Source organism: Notamacropus eugenii, chromosome 3 (genome assembly GCF_028372415.1).
Source record: "Notamacropus eugenii isolate mMacEug1 chromosome 3, mMacEug1.pri_v2, whole genome shotgun sequence".
Lineage (NCBI taxonomy): Eukaryota > Metazoa > Chordata > Mammalia > Diprotodontia > Macropodidae > Notamacropus > Notamacropus eugenii.
This window is the reverse complement of record NC_092874.1, coordinates 183,405,194-183,428,192: the sequence shown is the minus strand read 5'-3', so window position 1 is coordinate 183,428,192 and position 22,999 is coordinate 183,405,194. Positions and strand designations below refer to the sequence as shown.

General features: G+C 35.5%; 1 protein-coding gene across 3 annotated transcripts in view; it reads left to right on the top strand.

The window, feature by feature from the left end:
• ETNK1 (ethanolamine kinase 1) overlaps nt 1-22,999 on the top strand; it is a 75,974-nt gene that overhangs the window by 43,768 nt on the left and 9,207 nt on the right. Inside the window, exons 5-7 of one of the 3 annotated variants that reach the window (XM_072653500.1) lie at nt 141-197; nt 11,442-11,525; nt 13,326-13,486. In XM_072653500.1, the coding sequence (XP_072509601.1) occupies nt 141-197; nt 11,442-11,525; nt 13,326-13,486 (302 nt within the window). The remainder of the gene's footprint in view (nt 1-140; nt 198-11,441; nt 11,526-13,325; nt 13,487-22,999) is intronic. The other 2 variants (XM_072653502.1, XM_072653503.1) reach the window with 2 other exon arrangements.

Here is a 22,999-nt window from a genome sequence, read left to right as displayed (position 1 = left end):
GGTTAGTATTTTAAAGTAAAATGTTTTGGGCAAAAGAAACTCTTGTGATCATGTTTTCATTATATTGGGTAATGATGCAGTGCAGTTGGCTGCATTTTATAATTAAAAAGGTCTTTGAAGATAGCTACTTTGTTTCTTAGTTGGCTGTATTTTAGAAGAAAAATTTGTGGAAAATGCCAACCTTGGGAGCCCTCCTGGTATGTTATCATTAATCATATACCAAAAAGCCACCAATTTAAAAAATATTTCTTTCTACTCTTGTTATTTTTAAGTTGGGAATGCACTAATCCAAAAGTTTAAAAGATGTTCAGTTATATGACTTTAAGTAAATCAAAGGAACACTGTCAAGGTTAGTTGATGTCACATGGTTTTCAAAATGGTTGTTTGACTCTTGCTTCCTTCTAAACATGAAGGAGAGTTGGGTTTTTTTGTGGGGAGGGAGGCATATATTTAGCTTTTAAAAATATGCTGGTAGCTGTTACAAACTAGTGTTATGTATTTATGGGAAAATAAAATTACAATTTTACTTGGAGGGTGTTCCTAACATGTGCATGTACATATACGTGTATATGAAAACCTGACAGTGTTCTTTAATATTGTATTTTTACTATGTATAATAGTTGTAATACACATATATTAAGCATTATTCTAATGACCGAATCTCAATGCTGTTTGCAAATGAAAACATTGGTATGCAATGAAAGCAGTGTCTTATCTTGTAAATTTAGTGCAAAGCCTGTTAACCCATACTTTACATAGTAGAATTTACATTAAGGGGACTTCATCTTACATTTGAAGTGGAAACTCAGCTTTATTTTTAACTACACGTTAACTGAAAAAAGTGAGTATTTGTTTCTAAATAGAAGTTTGTTTTAACCTTTCCATATTTCTATTTTCCAAGTTTCTTGTGCTACATATTCTTTCCACAGAACAAACTTTTAAAAAATCAAATAGAACTGAATTTTAAAATCAGAATACTTTTTCTTATGTACTAAAATGTTTCCCCCCTTTTTTAAACGCACTCTTATCCCCTGTTTATTTGCCAGATAATACTAAAACACTCATATTTAAACAAAATTTCCTTTAGGAACTTCTCTGGAGTTATACTTCAAGCTTTACCTTTAGGAAAGATTGCAGAATCAGTGGCTACAGACCATTTTTTTCTTCCGCAAAAGACTCTAGATTAATACTTTTGCTTACTTATTGTTTTATATAGTAGTAAAGCTTCCAGAATACAACCAGCAACAGAACTGTATTTAAACATTTTTTAATTCCCTCCCACTTCCCTCCCTCCTGCCTTACAAAAGTTGTCCCTTCTGAGTACCTTATGACATTCTTAATCATTTGTTATCTATCTGATACATTTATAGATTAACATTAAGAAAGTAGTAGCTGTGAGACCAGTGCACGCAATTATTAAGCACCTAGTTTGTGCCAGGGAATATATAAGACTCTGGGGATTAAAAAGACAAAAATTAGAGTAGTTCTGACCTTCAAGGAACTTATTAGGAGGAAACAGCATATACACAGAAAAGTAAATGCAAAACACATGCAAAACAATTACCAAGTAATTTTAGTTGGAGTGGATTTGTGGAGGTGACAGGGGGATGGGAGGAGTGTGGGGGTTGTGTGTGTAGGGATGTACAGAAGGAGAAAGGACAGCAAAGATTTCCATTAGGAAATGATTATGGTTATGATCACCTTGGTGAAATGGGGAATCATTCCAAACATGAGGGATATCCTATGCAAGGCATCCAAGGCAGAAGATGGGAATGTTGGATACAGGATATTGTCAGTATTGTGGCTATTATAAAGAGTATGTGAGGGGAAATAATGAAAAATGTATTGGCAGAGATAGGTTAGAGAAAGATTGGGAAGGGTTTAGACAGATAGGAGTTTGGAGACACAGGGGCAGAAGAGGAAACTCTTTATTTTCTCAGTAAAAGATAGAGGTCCCTCATGGTCCACGTTGGGGAAAGGCAGAGAAAGAGATGGAATAAAGTTATGATCTGACAACAGAATTAGAGACTTTATAGTTTTAAAGTGGAATACCTGAGGGTGGTGGTGAGATCAAGCAGCATACTGTCCTGATGTGTGGCTATGGTGGAGCGGAGGAGTATGATGTAGGTATTGGTGAGATGGAGGAACTAAGAGATCATCAGTTTTTGAGAACAAGAACATGCGTGTTAAATTTTTCTAGTATAAGAAAAGGAGGTGGGATAGAAATGAAGATTGAGCCAGGGTCTGAATGCTTTTAGAAAGAAGGGAAGATAGATGCCTTGGCATTGGCACGTATTTCCACCAAGTAAATTTGACTCTGCCCTCAAGTAGTGGACTAGACTAGGGGTGTGGCTCTCAGGATAAGTACGGTAATAGTCTGCAGTTATCGAAAGCTATAAGTGTACAAAGCACCTTTATTCACACTCTAGCACAGATCATATATTATTATCATTACCAGGTTACAATTGGGGAACTGAGTATTAGGGCACTTTACTACAGTTACTTGTGGGAAAGCATCAGAGCCAGAACTTCAAGTCTTATGACTTTGAGTCCTGTGTTCTTTCTGCTAAGTCACACTGTTTTGATCTCTCCTAGGCATGAAGATTGAGGTTAAATTAGAGTGGGTAAAGTGGTATGATGAAAAAGAACCAATCAGTAAGTGCTCTGAGCTGGGGAATACAAAGACACAAGAGAAGTAGTTCATTAAGTTGGCAGAGACAACATTTACCAATAGTACTATAGGTACAAAATAATGACAAAGATTTGGAAATGTGGGAGGCACTTGCATCTAGGCAGGGGAAAATCAGAAAAGGTTATCTTGGAGGTAGGATTATTTTAATATTGTAGCTATAGAATTTTAAAGGATCTTAGAGGTCCTCAAATCCTACCTTTTATTTTATAGATGAGGAAATTAAGTCCCACAGAGACCAAGTGACTTGTCCAACATCACATTGGCAAATAAGTGACAGTTTAGAATTCAAGGCCAAGTATTCTAATATTAAATCCAGTGCCACACTGCCTCCCAAGTTTTTGTAGAACTTGAAATTGTTTGGATTTGTGGTATGGGTTCTTAGGAGAAGAAATAATCAAAAGGTGGCTTTGAAGCTTCTGGTTTGGGTGACAGTGCTAACAACAGAGAAGTTGTGGTTTAGAGGGAAGAATAATTTGAAGCAGTCAGTTAAAATAAGTAAAAGGTAGACATTATAATTAGAGGTTGAGGAGTCCATCTGCATTGATATTAAAAAAAAAAAAACAATGCTTGAGTGGATGAAATTGAAGAGTTTGTTATCTAGAGAAGGAAAGAGGGCCAGTGACAGAATATTAGGGGTGACTCGACAGTGAATCTGTGTTTGGAAGATGAGAGCATATAAAAATATCAGTTGGAAAATTAGGAGGAATACCTGGAGAGGACAGAGTATTGGAAACTGAGGATAGAGCCTCAGAATTAACTCTGTCAGGTGCTTTAGAAGTTAAAAATGATGAGTAATGAAAACTAGCCATTGGATTTGATAAAGGGGAGATCTTTGGAGAATGTTTTCAGTAAACTGAATTGAGGTTTCAGGATTTAAGATTTAGTTGACTTGCTCCCAGAGACTTGCTCAAGTCTTTAATAAAATGATACTCTCTTCCTTGAAAAGGTAAGATTTTCACACTTGCCAAATAATAGTTAGACCCCTCCCTCCTTAAAATTATCCATTTATTATGATGATAAATTAAAGAATGATATAAATACAAAATAAGTGAGAAATCCCATCTTGGTCTAAATATATTATCATTATCATTTCTATTTTATATAAAACCAAAGTATGGCCTATAATTTAATTTAACAAGTATTAAGTACCTACACTGTACGAGACTGGGTCAGCTAGGTGGTGCAGTGGATAGAGCACCAGTGGAGGAGTCAGGAGGACCTGAGTTCACATCTCACCTCAGACACTTGACACTCACTAGCTGTGTGACCTTGGGCAAGTCACTTAACCCCAATTGCCTCATCCTGGCTCATCTCCAGTCATCCTGATGAATATCTGGTCACTGGATTCAGATGGTACTGGAGGGGAGAAGTGAGGCAGATGACCTTGCACAGCCCTCCCTCACTCAAAACAAAGTCAAGTGCAAATCATGTCATTATTTTTCTGATGACATGGTTTTCTTTGGCAACGAAGGATGAACACACATAATGTACCAGGCACTGTGCTAAGAACTGAGAATACGAGGAAAAAATAGAAATATTTCCTGACTTCAAGGACCTTACGTTGTACTAGGGGAACCCGCATGCATACAGAAAGTAATTTCAAAATTTAAGTGAAGTCACTAACAATTAGGAGAATCAGAAAAGGTCTTGTACAGAAGGAAATACTTAAACTGAGCCTGAAATGGATCTCAGGATTCCAAGAAGTGAGGAAGGAGAATATTGTTTGCATGGGAAGACCTGTGCAAGGGCATTAAGGCAGACAGCAGAAGGTCGTGTGTAGGGAACAAGAGTAAGGACAGTTTGGTCAGAATATAGATTTTGTGATAGGGAAGTATTATAAAATTTGTCTGTAAGGATAGACAAGAACCAGATTAGGAGATACTTGAAATACCAGTTTGTATTTTATTCTGAAGCTTTTTGAGTAGGAAGTAATGTGATTAGCTCTTGAGAGACAGTCAACATACCGTGATAGCAAATTATTGGACTTGGAGTCAAGAAAGCTTAGATTCAAACTTTGCATTGGCTACCTATCTGTGTGATCCTGATTCAAGGTATTGAACTTTTAACCTTCATTTCCTATTCTGTAAAATGGGGATAACATCACCACCTTTTCAAAGTATCATGAGATTTATATATACACATTTTTATTTGTATGTGTACTCATGTGAGAGCTTTTGCAAATATTAAAAGTCTATAAATAACAGACCATTTAAAATACTTTTTATTGTGTACTGATCTTATATTTTCATTTTCAAGAGATAATTACTCTAGGGATATAGAACATATTTAGGAATAGCCTATATTTAGACACATATATTCATTTTGTTTATTGGATTCCAGATGTATTCTGGGCCTAGTTTTCCAAGTACTGAGCCTTCTAGACTTACACTGTGCCACTCTAGTAAATATTCTGAATTCTCAACCTTTCCTTACGTGCTGACAATAATACTAAGTTCAGTTTACGTTCTTTGATTACTAAGTAGTTTAGCCTTTTAACAACTCTGAGGTGATAATATAAGAGCATTCTGTTTGTTTTTATAGGTGAGTAACTGAGGATTGAAGTAAAAAAAGAGTCTACTCCTTACTGCCAGTGTTTCTTTGTTCAAGTCACTTACTTATGTTGGGCCTCAGTTTTCTCATCTGTAAAATAAGATGACTTTTAAGGTTCCCTCAGGCTCTGAATCTGTGATTTTATGACTTCCTGAGGGTCACATAGCTAATATATGAGGAAGGCTGGGCTCAAACTTAAATTGACTGATTCCCAATCCAGACTTTTTTCCACTAAAATCATGTTTTGCTTCTGGATAGGTCAGCAATTGTAGATTAATCACATGGGATGTTGCTGTTATTCCTCAATGTTTTGTCAGAATGATCTGGTGGCTTCTGATACTGTTAGTAGAAGATCCAGAAACCTTACATTAAAAAAAAATTTTTTTCACTGCAAATTTTACTTATTGACAATGGCATGTCTAGCTAATGAAGAAGATAACATCAAAGATCTTTAATTTCAGTTCAAAGCAACAAACATTTATGAAGCAACCTGCTTTGCCCAAGATGCTTTCTTCTAGGGAAATATAGGTGAAAACCAAAAAAAAATTGCTAGAAGATCATATTCACGTGTTTCTCAGTTTTAACAATGTATCTAGAAAATGGAGATGATACTTGTTGAATGATTCACTTTTCCTGATTACGAGTCTAATTCTTAGCACTCTTGTTTCTGTTGAACTTCTTATTTCTGTCTTCATTTACCAAAAATTTTAAAAAACATCTTATTGTAAAGAGCCATCTTTTGTAGAAACATAGGGGTTTTATTTTTACTGTAGTTATTCTTTATTTTTGGTAACCCACATTTCACAATTGCTCTGAAGATAAGAATCCCATAAGATTCTGAAATAGCTATTTAGCATGAAACAGAAAAAGATACAGTATCGGTCTTGTACTTAAAACCTCCATATACTTATCCTAGTGAGAAATGAGTCAAAACAGAAAGACACAGTACCATTCTTGTATTTAAAAACTGGTGAAACAAGTCCTAGAATTATAAGTGTGTCTCCTCAAAACATCCTGTTTATATCTACTTCACTAACCAGAGTCATAGTTGAACAATCATTTCTAAATTATTATACTCTGAACTTTGAAATGTATAATTACCAGCTTTTTAAAATCTTTTCGTTTTTAGTTGATGAATCAGTACCCCAATAACATATCCCTGTTGCACATTTCCTGTTCAGAATTATTTCCAAATCTCTATACTGTAGGATATTGCCTCCATATGATTTATATGTAAGGAAATTGAAGTAATAAGCTAACAAGGTACTATGATTTGTTTTTTTTTCTCATTAATCTCTGTATACCCTTCCTCCCCTCTCTTTTATACATTCCTAAGCAGTTTAACACCTTTTCCTTTTTAAGACTGATAAGCAGTCACAGTTACAGAATTTTAGAGTTGGGAGAAAGCTCAGAAGGCATCCAATCCAACTTCTGTTCATGTCTTGAATCATGTCTACGTACTCCCCACAAGTTTTCATCTAGTCATTTCTTGAAAATGACCTCTAGTGGTAGAAAAATTATTATTTCTTAAAGTAATCCTTTCCATTTTTACATTATAGCTGTTTGGAAGTTTTTTCTTAGATTGAGCTAAAAATTGCCTTCTTATAATGTTCATTTATTTCTTCCCTATAGTCGAAAGTTTTCACTTGACAACTCATTCGCATATTTGAATATTGCTTTCATATGTGCCACCCTCTTACTCCCAAGTTCTTTAAGCAAGTCATATTGCTTACCTGTGTCTGTAAAGGCTCCTGAGTTTTCCTTAAAATGTTTTGCCTGTAGATACAATACCTTATGTGTTTTGTGGTCATGCAGTGAAACCATCATTTGTCTTGTATGTAACACTTAGCCTGAGATATTAGGTTATTTGTGTGACTCATTGAACTTATATTTCAGTAGAACTCTTAGTTTCTTTTAACATGAACTACTTTGTAATATCCTCTTCTCCCCATACTTGTGCAGTTTGATTTTTGAACCTAAATTCTGGATGCAAAGCACTTTTCAGTAATGTTATAGATAGGTTTTCTTTTTTCAGTTATGGCATGGACTGAATGTCCACTGAATTCCCTTTTAAGTCAGAAATTGTTTTCACATAGCTACTTCTTTTAGTTTTACCTTGTTAGTTTGAGCCTACAGTTCCACTGAATCTATCCCAACCCTTTAAATGACCTGTCAGTTCTGTGCTAAAGTATTCATAATACTTCCTTCTTACTTTAATCCTCTGCTGGCTTATTTTTTCTTATTCTGGGGAGAAAACCTGAAACCATATCAAATAAACTATACACCCTTAGTAAATAAAAGGTAAATATAGTTAATGACCAAATTCTGATTTTATTAGCTTTAAAATGAAGTAACGTTCTTAGAGCAACTGAGTTCAATTAATCGAGTTTTCCTGAGTTTTTAACAGGTTGTACAAAACATGCTGTATAATTAAAAAATTAACAATTAGTAGGCCTTTTTTAGGACCATTTTTGTGGGAAAAAATCTCAAAATGTTGGCCATTTTATATAAACTAATAATTAATAGCTCACTAACAAAATGATGTACAAATTCCAAAAACATAGGTGGTTTCTACTGAAATTTTAGAAATATGAAGGATGTTGAATTTTTAAAGGAGTAGAACTCCACTACAACTTCATACATTGGGGATACATTTTCCAGTACAGTACTCTGATTTTCTGGCACATGAAACAAGGAAAGTAGACATTTTCAATCTTAATTCTTGCAAAAGATTAAATTTAAAGTTGAGTTCCACTTGAGGTTGTGACAATTTGAAAAAGCAGATAGTTAATGTGGACTTTTTTCTTTTAATTTTTTTTTTTCCTTTTAAGCTTTGTGTCTTGTAAAATGTGAGTTTGCCAAATTTTCTTCATCTGCTACAGATTAGGTATGCCATTGTTGCTGCCATGTGGCGGCGTACACCGTGCTTCTTAAACGCACTGACTGGAGGTTTATCGCATCACTTGTTCACATGCACGGAGCCTGGTAACAGCCTCATCTGTATCTTGTTAGCTTCATTTTCTTATTTTTAATTGCATTAATTATAAACAATATAGCATTTAAAATAAAGGCTAATTGTAATGAATTAATGCCACTACAACAAGTCTATGCTAAAACTTTCATATCAAAATAGATTTTTAACTTTTATTTAAATTATCTATGTTTTTATTAAGTTGTGTCCACTGTGGAAACAGGGGTTGGTTTTTTTTACCTGTCATTTTTAACTTTACATGCCAAAATTTGAGTACATGTATGAAATTCTTTTGTTAGTTAATTCACTTGTGGCAAAATTTAACATCAGGACTGGGCTGTGTTTTTATTGGCATGAAACAGTTAAATAAACTCTGCTTTGAAAGCTAAAGCAATCAACAGTTGCATAAAAAGAATAATGTTTATTTTACCTGTTGATTCAATTTTGTGATAAAATAAATACGCCTTTACTTACCTGGGTTATGGAATGCTGGAGTTAAAAGGTACTTTGATTTTGTTTAGTTCCTTACAAACAGGTCTAATTTAAATCATTATAGGCACCTAAATCATGGTCTTCCCCTCCACCCGTTTTTTGTTGTTTTTTTTTAAGATAATAGTTCACATTCGTGTCTCCGCTAATATGTTTTGTAAAATGTTATCCTCACAACAATTCTGTGAAGTAGGGCAGTAAAAGTTCTTGTTTATTTCATTGTGGTGTGGTCAGAAAATCTTCAGATTTGTAGTCTAAAGACCTGGATTTGAGTCTTAGTTCTGCCATTTACTAGCTGTGTGGCTTTGGACAGGTCATGCAACCTCTCTGAGTCCCACCAGTTTCCTCATTTGTAGAATGGAATGGTAATATATGCAGTACCTACTTCACAGGGTGGTTGTTAGGATCAAATGACATGCAAACCATAAAGTACTATTACTGTTATTAAGTAATGTTCTACATCTTATAGATGAGGAAATTTAGGCTTGAAGAAATTAAGTAATTTGTCCAAAGTCGCACAACTCTCTTAGGTGTTAGAGGCAAGACTCAAATATAGGTCTTCTAACTTCAAGTCCTATGCTCTTTTCACTGTACTGTATTGACCTTGTATTTTTTAAAAAAGACATTATTTAAACTTCTTTTGAACACCCATTTTCTTGTATATCAGAAAATTTACTGAAAACATTTATAAAACTAGACTTGCTTAGCATCACAGCCTTTTTTTTTTTGACATATTTAGCCTATTGAGTGAAGAATATAATGGGTACAAATCTCAGTACATTATAGCATAGTCACAATTTTGAATTTTATACATTGAATCTAGAAAGTATATATTTAATATGGATCATGATAATGAATTTTCATAGTATAGATTACTCTCAGAATTAGCATTTGAATTTAGATTTCACTATTGCTTAAATAAGGTCATAATTTCTGTATTAAATGCATTTGAATTAAATTTTTTTCTGCTTTTGTTTAAAGGACTCCATCTGCCTTGAAATTTTTCATCATACCATTTCTGCTTCTCTGGTTGGCTTTGATAAGAGAGGCTTCACAGCATTAAACACAAATCTCTAACAAGACAGTACAGTTCAAGATTTGCTAAATCTATTGCTATTTGGAAAATGCCAGTGAATGGTTTGTGTCAGTGTAGCTTGACTGTTTTGATTAAATTGTCAAACTGTTGGCTGATATTTTTTGACCTGGCCTTGTTAGGTAGCCTTTTGTGGGCTCCCTAAAGCTATATCTTTCAATATTGAAAAATAAAATTTCTAATTAGGAGCTTAGTAGCTTGTGGGTTCTTACATGGAGAACCATTAATAAAATATATAGGACTAAATATTATTTTGTACATGAATAGCTAACTTTTGTAAAGATCTTGTGCCATAAGTTTAAATTTTGGGGAATACTGCACTGGTTAACACATCTATATATAGACTCTTAACTATATAACTACTAAAGCACTTCAACAAACATCATGTAGATTTATTAGAAATGAATGATACCAAAGTTATTCATGTTAAAATAGAAAATTATTAAGGAATTCTTATCTACCTCTAGATCAAAATCTTAATACAACAAACTTTTGTAAATATAAATCTTTTAACATATCAGCCTATTTAAACCATCATAAAGCCTTGTGACTTAATGTACTTGAGGAAGTTATTGTGGTACATTGGAAAGAACACTGAATTTGGGGTCGTAGGAACTGAATTCCAACTGTAGATCTGCTTTATACCACCTTTGTGACTTTGGGCAAGTCACTTGACCTCTTTGGCCCTCATTTTCCTTATATGTAAAATGAATGAGGGAGTTGGACTAGATAATCTTTAAGGTTTTACAGATCTAAATCTGTGATGCTTTAATCCCTTAGATCTACTGGTCCAATCTTTTGTGGGAAGGACATAGTTTAAAAATTATTGTTACATACAAATATATAATTGAACCCAGTAAAGTAGCATAGTACATAAAATACTGAAGTTGGGGGCAAGAAGACGTGGTAATCAAATCCTACCTCTTATTTTTAGAAGCCCTGTGTTACCCATGGGCAACCCATATAATCTTTGAGAGTCCCAAAAGAATTTCTATGACGATAAGTAATATATTTGCTGCAGCAAGGTTTATATAGTAGGAATTTCTATACCATTAAAATCAAAAGTGTCCTTGAAATGTGGAAGTAATCAGAGCCAGGAAAGTTTTGGATTAGATAATTATTTTCCTTCAGAAATGACTCTCGCACTTTTTAGTATTAAATTTGGCCATAAAACTCATTTTTTAGTTATTGGATTAAATTATGTTAAAAAAAAAAAACCAGGTCATTGATAGCTTTAAAAGGATATCATTTCTAAATAACAGTATCCTTGGAATTAAACATTGTATCTAGAGCTGCTCTTTGAAGTATCTGATGCCCTCATGTGGTGAAAAATAATTCCTTTTTATGTATAAACCTAGAGAACTATTTCATTTATTCTTTTTATATTTAAACTTTTTCTGACATAATTGAATGCTGATATTAACAAATATGCTGTTGACTAGAAAAGATAAATAATTTTTAAAAAATTTAAAGCTCAGTGCCATAAAATTCACAGCCTTACCCTGGGATTGTCTCAGAGCTGCATGTAACTGAGCACAAACAAACAATGAGACAGAAATATTGGAGGATATTTAGGCACAATAGTATAGGGGTTTGTACCTCTTATATGTGATTTCTTATGTCTTTTTTTTTTGTGTCTCACATAGGTGATGTGCAATTCATAGATTATGAATACTCTGGCTACAACTACCTGGCATATGATATTGGAAACCATTTCAATGAATTTGCAGGTAAAATCTGAATTTAACTTCTAAAATTTCGGGGTCACATTCTTCTGGAATGAAAACCAGTATCTAATAAATAGACTGAGGGAATAGTTTACTAACCTCAGAAAACAAGACATATATAGTATTTGATTAAAAGTAAAATATAAAACCAAAAGTTAAACTTGAAGAGAGTTAATTTTTCCCCCTCTATTTCCTTTAACCATCTGTTTGTATGTGTTTGCTTTTGTTTTGGGGTAATTGTAATAATAATGGTTGAAAATGCAGTAGCCTCCTTTTTAAAAGGACTTATTAAATTTACAGGGGCAGCTAGGTGGTACAGTGGATAGAGCACCAGTGCTCAGGAGGACCTGAGTTCAAATCTCGCCTCAGACACTTGACACTCACTAGCTGTGTGACCTTGGGCAAGTCACTTAACCCCAATTGCCTCATCCTGGGCCATCTCCAGTCATCCTGATGAATATCTGGTCACTGGATTCAGATGGCTCTGGAGGAGAAGTGAGGCTAGTGACCTGCACAACCCTCCCCCCCCACTCAAAACAAAGTCAAGTGCAAGTCATGGTCTTCTTCGGCAATGAAGGATGAACACACACTTTTATTAAATTTACAATTAAAAAGGATTACAACCTCTTACAGTAAAGCACCTGAAGAAAATACTAGAATTTCATGTTTATTTCATATTTCATAAAATATAGTTTTATATAAACTATAAACATATAGTTTATTTCCACTATGAAGCTAAGTTTTAGAACGAGTAAAATTTTTAAAAATTGACATATATTACTTTTACATTAGGAAACCCTATCTCTAAAAGGACAATTGTTGAAGCATCTCTTCAAGTATATGCTAAAACAATTTTAGTAGTCTCAGGTTTGGGTGTAAGAGAAAAGATTGCCCCTCTTCTCCCAAATAAAAATACTTACTTTAGAACTTTAAACATTTTGAAACAAGTATTGTTTTATTCTATTAGAAGTTTAGAAGATTAGAATGTTCTACCAACAGTTTCTCCCAAATGAGTCATTTCTTTGCAAATCATTGACATTACCAGTGTTTGTCAGCATTAATTTTTTTCTTCCTTTTCTTTTTGGTGAGGCAATTGGGACCACGTGACTTGCCCAGGGCCACACAGCTAATAAGTGTCAAGTGTCTGAGACTATACTTATGTCCTCCTGACTTGAAGGCTGATATTCTATCCACTGCACCACTTAGTTGCCCCTGTCAGCATTAAATTTTAACTCATGATATGCTCCAGATTTTGTTAAGCCCTTACCAGTTTGGAAATAATCTAGAAAAAAATTTAATCTCCTGCACAATTTATTGATACCTTTTAGCTTTCACGTGCATCCCTACCACCATGTTTATTTGCTTTCCCTATTTTCTGATATACTTAATAAATAAGTAGAGGCATAACCCATTACATGTCTTTTCCAAATAGTGTTGGAATCTGGAGCAAGAGAGAGGTCATTTACAAAATGAACTCATCATTGATCTCTAAATGACGTAGATGGTTAGCAGTGCCATAAATTCAAAGAAGGGGAGAGGTCACTGTAGACTTGACTAGTAGAAGAGATGCCTTTGAAAAATATGTAGGTTTCAATAAAAGAGAATTGCAAGAAGGCAGTTCAGGCACAGTGTAAATTACTACAATTTAAATGAGATCCTTGAATAACTATTCTAGAGTTTTACCAGTCACTGAATTCTTTTTGATACTTTGTATCCTGACGAAGATCTGGTAGCATTAGAAAAATTTTTTTTAAGGTAGTCTGAATAAATCTTTTCTTTGTTATTTTCCCCTCCCCATTTTAGGTGTAAGTGATGTAGACTATAATCTCTATCCAGATAGAGAACTACAAAGTCAGTGGCTGAGGTCTTACCTTGAAGCCTATAAGGAATATAAAGGATTTGGGACAGATGTTACAGAAAAGGAAGTAGAAGTACTATTTATTCAGGTCAATCAGTTTGCATTGGTAAGTTTAAATATAAATGATTGCTAAAGATTCTTCTCATAATACAGTTAATAGAATTTGTAAATGTTTTTATCTTGCCAGTAAATAATAGTACTTTTGAGTTGCATGTATTTTTTGTAAATAAGGAATTGATTCAGTTATACAAGCTAAGGTAATTGAAGGGAAACAATTTCATAATTTTCCCCCTTCAAAGGAATCTTATATGGTTTAAATCTCAGTACTAATCTTTTTATAGTGAAAATTTTATTATGGCTGAAGACCACCTAGACTTAAGTTTATAGTCCATTTCAACAATACTCGTTACATTACACTTGTTCTAAACTTTGGATCATGTGATCATAGATTTAAAATTGAAGGAGATCTTAGAGGCCATCTAGTTTCATTTTACAAATGAGGAATTGTTTGTAGTAGCTTTGCTCTATAGAATCTCTAGAATGTTAGAGATTCAAGAAACTTTAGAGATCATCTAGTGCAAACTTTTTTTTTTTTTTTGGAACACTCAGGGAAATTAAAATCCTGAGAAGTAGGTTCAGAGACATAGTTAGTAGCAAGAGCCAAAACAAGAACTCAGATCACCTGATTCCTAGTCCAGTGTTTTTTGTACCATAACTCACTTCTTCCCCTTTATTCATAGTACACAATATTCAAGCTAAGTTTGTCCTGTAACACTTTAATATATCACAATATAACTTAAATAGTTACAGGATAGATTTAGTGTTTTCATTGTATAGAATGAAATATTAAGGTACCTGGGTTATAACTGAGTTGACTCATTTAGGTAGGAAAAAGAAAGATGATTTCATGATTTATAAATCCAAAGTATGTCTGCTTGATGTAGACCTGATGCTTTTCTCTCTTACTTTCTCTCTTCTGATTACTGTCCTGTTTGGAGTTACAGTAATCAAAGTTTGCTTGATTCCAAGATAACCCTTTCTTGTGTAATAATTCTGCCTTTATTTTATAAATTTAAATAATTTGAAATCAGTATTCTTGAGGGTGCAATAAAGTTGTTGCAGCATTCATTAATATGACACATGAAAGGTGTCATGAAATTAATTTGGGAAGTTTCTTTTCTTAAAGGATTCCTATTCTAACAACCTCTTTCCTGAGCATTGGTATGATGTAAGATTAATGATGAGAATGTAAACAAGGGATGTGTATTTTTGAGTTCAATGGTTGACTAGTAACTGAGGAGACCTGTCTGACTCCCCAGCTTTAGTTTGTGCTTTTGTAGATGGGGAGTAAAGCTTTTCCTGATTTCTTCCATTTGTTAAGCATACTATCCTACTCTTTTCCTGAACTTGCTTTTGTACTTTTTACTCAGTGTATACTTTCTGGTATATGTTTTATGCCCCAGTAGAATATAATATCTTTGAGGATAAGAATTATTTTTGTTTGTTTTTTTTTATTCTTGGTGCCTTGAAATGTGTAGTAGATGTTTAGAAACCAATTGTTGATTCAAATTATGTTAAATTTTTTTTATTTTTCTTAATGTTTCTTTTATAGTTTTCAACATTCATTTCCACAAAATTTTGAGTTCCATATTTTCTCCCCATCTTTCCCCTCCCCCACACCAAAACGCCAAGCATTGTGATTACCCCTTCCCCCAATCTGCCTTCTGTCACACCCCTCCCCTCCCTTATCACCATCTTTTCTTTTCTTGTAGAGCAAGTTAGATTTCTATACCACATTACCTGTATTTCTTATTTCCCAGTTGCATGCAAAAACAGTTCTCAACATTTGTTCCTAAAACTTTGAGTTCCAACTTTTCTCCTTTCCTCCCTCCCCATCCATTCCCACTGAGAAGGCAAGAAATTCAATATAAGCTATATATGTGTAGTTTTGCAAAAGACTTCTATAATACTGATGTTGTGTAAGACTAACTATATTTCCCTGCATCCTATCCTGCCCCCCATTTATTCCATTCTCTTTTGACCTTGACCCTCCCCAAAAGTGTTTACTTCTAATTACTCCCTCCCATTTGCCTTCCCTTCTATTATCCCCCCACCCCACCTATCCCCTTCTCCCCTACTTTCCTGTAGTGTAAGATAGATTTTCATACCAAATTGAACATGCATGTTATTCACTGCTTAAGCCAAATGTGAGGAGATTAAGCTTCACTTTTTCCCTCTCACCTCCCCCCCTTTTCCCCTTCATTGAAAAAGCTTTTTCTTGCCTCTTTCATGAGAGATAACCTGCCCTATTCCGTTTTTCCCTTTCTCCTCCCAATATATTCCTCTCTCATCGCTTAATTTTATTTTTTAAATATTTTTTAAGTATTCCTATTCAACTCACCTTGTGCTTTCTGTGTGTGTGTGTGTGTGTGTGTGTGTGTGTGTGTGTGTGTGTAAAATCCCTTCAACTACCCAAATACTGAGAAAAATTAAGAGTTACAAATATCACCTTTCCATGTAGCAATGTAGACAGTTCAACTTTAGTAAGTCCCTTATGACTTCTCTTTGCTGTTTACCTTTTCATGCTTCTCTTCATTCTTGTGTTTGAAAGTCAGATTTTCTTTTCAGCTCTGGTCTTTCATCAAGAATGCTTGAAAGTCCTCTATTTCATTGAAAGACCATTTCTTCCCCTGAAGTATTATACTCAGTTTTGCTGGGTAGGTGATTCTTGGTTTTAGTCCTAGTTCCTTCGACTTCCTGGAATACCATATTCCATGCCCTTCAATCCCTTAATGTAGAAGCTGTTAGATCTTGAGTTATCCTGATTGTATTTCCACAGTACTCATATTGTTTCTTTCTAGCTGCTTGCAATATTTTCTCCTTGGGAACTCTGGAATTTGGCTACAATGTTCCTGTCTTTTTGGATCTCTTTCAGGAGGTGATTGGTGGATTCTTTCAATATTTATTTTGCCCCCTGGTTCTAGAATATCAGGGCAGTTTTCCTTTCATGAAAGATGGTCTAGATCCTTTTTTTGATCATGTCTTTTCAGGTAGTCCCATAATTTTTAAATTATCTCTCCTGGATCTATTCTCCAGGTCAGTTGTTTTTCCAGTGAGATACTACACATTATCTTCTTTTATTTTTTTCATTCTTTTGGTTTTGTTTTGTAATTTCTTGGTTTCTCATAAACTCATTAGTTTCCATCTGCCCCATTCTCATTTTTAAAGAGCTCTTTTCTTCAGTGAGCTTTTGAACCTCCTTTTCCATTTTGCTAATTCTGCTTTTGAAAGCATTCTTCTCCTCATTGACTTTTTGAACCTCTTTTGCCAATTGAGTTAGCCTATTTTTAAAGGTGTTATTTTCAGCATTTCTTTAGGTCTCCTTTAGCAAGTTGTTGACTTGCTTTTCATGATTTTCGTGCATAGCTCTCATTTCTCTTTCCAGTTTTTCCTCCACCTTTCTTACTTGATTTTCAAAATCCTTTTTGAGCTCTTCCAAGGCCTGAGGCCATTACATATTTATTTTGGAGGTTTTGGATGCAGAAGCCTTGACTTTTAGGTCTTCCTCAGATGGTATGCATTGTTCTTCCTTATCTGAAAGGATGAAAGAAAATACCTGTTCACCAAGAAAGTAGCCTTCTGTAGTCTTATTTTTTTCCCTTTTTTGGGCATTTTCCCAGCCAGTTACTTGACTTTTGAGTCTTTTGTCAAGAGGAGGGTATACTCTAGGGCCCTCTAAGTTCTTAGTTCCTCCAAGGTGACACAGTCAAGGGAGGGGAATTTATTCCTTTCCTGGCCCGCGCACTTGTCTGGGAAGCCAACCACAAGCACTCTTCTGCCCAGGATCTGCGAGTAGGATTCCTTCTCCAGAGCTTCCACCAGTGCTTCTCCTCACCTCAGGACCTCCATTCAGGGCTGAGACCCAGATCAACTGCTCAGTTCCCTCCAGGGTCTTTAAGCTGAGGGCTCCCAAAATGGACACTGCTGCTGCAGTGGCTGCTGTTGGTGGGACCAGGCTGTGTTCCTTTCTCACCCAGGTGACCTTTGAAGCTGTCTTTTATGTTTGTGGGTTGAGGGATCTGGGAACTGCAGCTGCTGCTGGTGGTGCCCTGAAGCCTGCTGTAGTCCTGTCTCTGCCACGCCGCATGGCCAAGGCTGGACTGTGCTCTGCTCTGTGCCTGTTGTGATAGACCTTTACTGTTGGCCTTCCAGGCTGTCTTGGGCTGGAAATCTCTTTCACTGTCGTTTTGTGGCTTCTGCTGCTCTAGAATTTGTTTAGAGTTATTTTTTACAGGTAATTTATGAGCTATGGGGGGAACAACATTAAATTTGAATTGTAGAGTTTAGGTCTGAGGGAGCAGCTTGAAATGGAAAGAAAGCATTTATCAAGCACTTACTACTGTGCTTTATACTAAGGATACAAATGTAAGCTTGCACCAGACATTCTTTGTTCTTGAGGAGATTATGTTCTAATAATGGAAGTCACCGTAAGGGCACTTGGAAAGCACTGTGAGAATAGGATAACTGTGAAGTGAAAATCTGAGAAAGTGCCATAGAGGCCTGATTCCAGGCAAAATAATGTGAAAGCTTGCTTATCTCAGAGCCAGGTCATGTACACGTGGCAGAATCTAAGGCTAATGAAGTACAGAAAGCATGGTGAATAGATGGAGGTAATATAATTATTAGTCCATTTATAGATAGAAACAGCCTCTGGTTGAGGGTTTGAATTATGTGAATATATTGAGGGTAGATAAGGGTATGGTGAAATTGGGAAACATTGAGTACATTTTCATGGGAACATAAGAGTATATGAAGAGGAAGTAGTATGAAATATGGGTTATAAGAGTAGCAGCCAGATTATGGAGAAACTGTAATGCTTGACTATGGAATTGGTATTTTGTCCTAACTATAGTCAGTGAAGGATTTTGAGAAAAGGAATTGTATAGTCATACTTGTGCTTTGGGAAGATAATTTTGGCAGCTTTGTGAAGGATGGATTAGAGAGAGACAAGACCAGAAATAGGGAGACCAAGTAGGAGACTTACTATAGTCTAAGAAAGAGTTGATGGTGTATTAACAGTGTAAATATGAAGAAAGTGTCAAATGAGAACTGATGTAAAGGTAGAATCCATAAGACTTGGTAACTTGTAGTAGGAAAAAAATATGAGATGGTAGAGGGAAGAATCAAAAATAAGTTTATGGTGTTAGACCTGTTTGACTAGGAGGATAGAATTCCCATCATTAGAATAGAGAATGTGTTGGGGAGAATGGGGAAGGTGGAGAGAGATAATCATTTCTAGACCTTGTGAGCTTTGAATTTTGGTAGGTGGTGGAATACTTAATTGAATTTCAGATTTGGAACTCGGGATAGGCGTATGCACCTACATAGACTTATGATCCATCTTTGGTAGAGATTGCTAAGCAGGAGAATACAGCAAGAGAAAGAAGACGGAATTGTGATTCGTCCCCAGTGAAGGAGTGAAAAGTTAAAGATGAATCAGCAAAGAGGACTCAAAAGAGTGATCAGGTACATTGGTATAGAATCTGGAGAACAGTGCCTTAAAAACAAAGAGGAGAAAACAAAGACCTGTGTTGTATTGAAAAAAGGACAAAGAGGAGATCACAGAAGAGACCACAGTATTTTAAAAATGGGTTGTTGGGATAAAGCCACCTTATAGAAGGTTGAGTCATTGACTGGTGAGGAATACAGTATGTTATTGGAGGTAGCACTGTTGGGGATGGGGGAGGAAGGTATTTGAGAGCATTGGAGACCTGAGTATATTTGTTAGGTGGTAGGGAAGGGAGTTTGAGGGGGAGGTTGAAGACTTGTCATGATTAACTGGGATATGATTCGGGAAGGGAGAGTATATTTAACCGAGAAGAAAAAGGATAGGTAAAGAAGTGACTGGGGATGAAGTAGTATTATGTATTAACACGATATACTTATGTGAGGAAATCCAGGAACTAAAGCAAGCAATCTTCATAGAAAGCATTTGGATGAAGATCAGCAAACACACAAAAGCAGAATGATGCCGTCTTTGGATTATGTTTGTGGGCATTCTGGACAGAAAGGGGCAGTAGCTTAGAAGTTTAGAGTGGGTCACACACCTGCCATGGAGGCATATTGTAGTAGTGATAAAGGTTTCAGTTTCAATCCCAAGAGATGTCTCTGCCTGACATCTTTCCTTAATGATTTCATTGTTCGAAAAGTGGAGAAATCAATCAAGGGAATATATAAATAAATGAGGGGGAATTTACTATGGCACAGTAGAAGAAAGAGCTGGATTTTTAGAGCAATAGGACTTGAGTTCAAGCCCAGGCTTTGCCATCTGTATAACCCTATAAGCAAGTCACTTCCTGGTCTCAGTTTCCTCATCTGAAATATGAGGTAGTTGGGTCGTCTCTGAGGTCTCTTCCACCTCTAAATCTGTGCTGGGTTGGAAATGATGGGAACCTTAGGGGGAAAGTGATAATTCCCTTAAAATGTGTTAGTATAGAAAAGATTAAGAAAGCTGACCATAGCTAGCTAGCTGTTCTAAAGGTATCTTCTAGATTTGATTAGACATTTCAGAGAGTTCAGGGAAAGGATAAAGGCAGGATTGACATAAAATGCTACCAGGGAAATCAGTATAGAAAAGATAGAACTTTATAGAAATTTCCTAAAGAAGTCTGACTTGTACCCTTGCCACTCATTGAAATTGTTCTTTTCAGAGCCACCATCTTGTTCTGATGGCCACTTGTTTTTGAAGTCCCCAGATCTATTGTTTTCTTCAGCTTGCTGGCTAATCTTTCATGCCAAGGGAATACTAAGAGTTCCATGCTATTTGTATGGTGGATTAGTAGATATAATTTACCTAGGTACTAGCAAAGCATTTGACAAAAGGTTTTCATGCTATTGTAGAGAAAAGATTGGGTAGATTTATACTAGATGATAGAATAATTAGATGAAGTTGGTCGTGTTTGAATGTCTGTAAGCAAAGAGTTCATTATCTGCTTTGAATAAAAAGCAGTGGAATGACTTAGTTATCTGTATTTATTAGCCCTTTGCTGTTTGAGATTTTTTTTTTAATCAGTGACTTGTCTGAAAGAAGATAGTGTCCTTATTGAATTTGCAAATGATAGAAAGATGAGAGGTATTGTTAATAAGCTATGTGACAAAGGTGGGCTCTAAACAGAGATATTAGGCTAGAATATTGGTGCTAAATAATGACATTTCATAGGAATAATTGTAAATCTTGGATTCCAAAAATCAATTTTACATGTTACTACATAGAGGAGGTATAGCTTAATAGGAATTTATCCGAAAAAGATCAGGGAGGGCTGAACCAAGATGGTGGAGTAAAAGCAGGAACTTTCTTGAGTTCTCCTCCCAAACCCCTCCAAATATCTGTAAAAAATGATTCTAAACAAATTCTAAAGCTGCAGAACCCACAAAATGACAAGAGTGAAACAAATCTCCAACCCCAGAGAGCTTGGAGGATCAACAGGAGGCATCTGTTGTACCAGTTTAGGAGTCGTGTGCCATCTGGTGTGGGCCATGTTGGCACAGACAGGGTTGGAGCAGGCCTCAGGAATGAACTGCTGCTGGTAACTGTGGTGGTTTCTAGACTTCTTAACCCACAAATGCCTAAGAACATCAATGGAAGAACTCTGAGGGGACCGGGTATGGCTGGGGCGCAGCCCCAGGGCAGAGGAGGAAGGGGTGGCGGTGGCGTCTGCTGGGGCAGCTGCTTCTGGGCCTACAGGCTGTGGGGGATTGAATGGCTGATAACAAAAATCCCTGAAACCTGGGACAATACAGTCACCCTCACCCCTAGCCCCAACCCCACTGGAAGCAGTCCTACCTGGACAAAGAGTTAGAAAGTCAAGTATTTGACTGGGATCTTGAGCAAACGTTGAAAAAATACTCAGACTATAGAATCTTACTTTTGTGACAAAGACGATCAAAACATACAACCAGAAGAAAACAAAGTCAAAGCTCCTATATCAGAAGTCTCCAAGAAAAATATGAATCAGTCTCAGGGAAAATCAAGAGAGGTAGACGAAAAATTGGGAAGAGAAATGAGAGTGATGCAAGTAAATCATGAAAAATGAGTCAACAGCTTGCTAAAGGAAACAAAGAAATACTGAAGAAAATTACACTTTAAAAAATAGACTAATCCAAATGGCAAAGGAGGTCCAAAAAGCTAATGAGGAGAAGAATGCCTTAAAAAGCAGGATTGGCCAAATGGAAAAGGTGCTCCAGAAACTTACTGAAGAAGATAACTCCTTCAGAATTAGAATGAAGCAAATGGAAGCTAATGACTTTATGAGAAATTAAGAAATTATAAAACAACCAAAAGAATGAAAAATAGAAGATAATATGAAATATCTCATTGGAAAAACCACTGACCTGGAAAATAGATCTAGGAGAGAGAATTTGGACTACCTGAAAGCCATGATTAAAAAAAGAGCCTAGACATCATCTTTCAGGAGATTATCAAGGAAAACTGCTCTGATATTCTAGAACCAGAAAGTAAAATAGAAATTGAAAGAATCCATCGAACACCTCTCGAAAGATATCTCAAAAGGAAAACTCCTAGAAATATTGTAGCCAAATTCCAGAGTTCCCAGGTCAAGGAGAAAATATTGCAAGCAGCCAGAAAGAAATAATTTTAGTATTGTGGAAGATCAGGAAGATCTAGCAGCTTCTATGTTAAGGGATTAAAGGACTTGGAATATGATATTCTGGAAGTCAGAGGAATTAGATTTTATTGTAATTAAGATGTCCTAGTTGACTTTGAAATAGACCATGGTACATATAAAACTTTTGTAGTCTTGAGTAGCTATATGTAGCATGATCTTTCTTTTCAGTCTATTTATATTTGTTTGATTTGTTCCCTACAATTCTTAGTTCCATTTTTTTGGGCGAGAGGACAAATAATTTTCAATTACTAGCTTTGTGATTTTGAATTTTATTTTCCTCATCTCCAAAATGAGCATAATAGTGTTTTTTGTAATTTATATTATAATGTTGTAAGGACAATACTTTGTACACTGTGAAGTATTATGTGAATGGTCATCCTTGTTATTACATTGCTTCATTTTATAATTGTCTTTGTGACCTGAAAAGACAAACTGTTATGCTCTTACCAATTAGTTATCAGAAATTTCATTTCCTGTGTCCCTTCCTACCTCCCTCCCACTTCCCTTCTACACTCGCCCATGTAGGTACCAAAATACACGTTGTTTTTGGCATTTGCTATCCCATTTTTCTATTTGGCTAAGGCTTATGTTAATATATAAAGACTTTGACAATAGTCCATTGTAAGAATTAGCATCCAAAGCAATCACTTACCATAATTGTTACAAGCAGTTAGTTATTAAACATGTTTCATTGGATTGTGGAAATGATCCTAGGTTTTTTAAGGTTCTAGGCTAAAGTAGAATAAAGTACAAACTGGAAAGGTTTTGAGTTGGAGTTTGTAAATAGTTTGTGTCTAGTCAGACACCATCTTAGTTAAGTATAGAGAAACTTATCCCAAAATCATGGACCACTGGGTAGAATTTTGGAGACACATGAAGACGACCCACTGAAGTGTAGAAGGATAAGACTCCACAGTGATGGAGTCACAAATCCC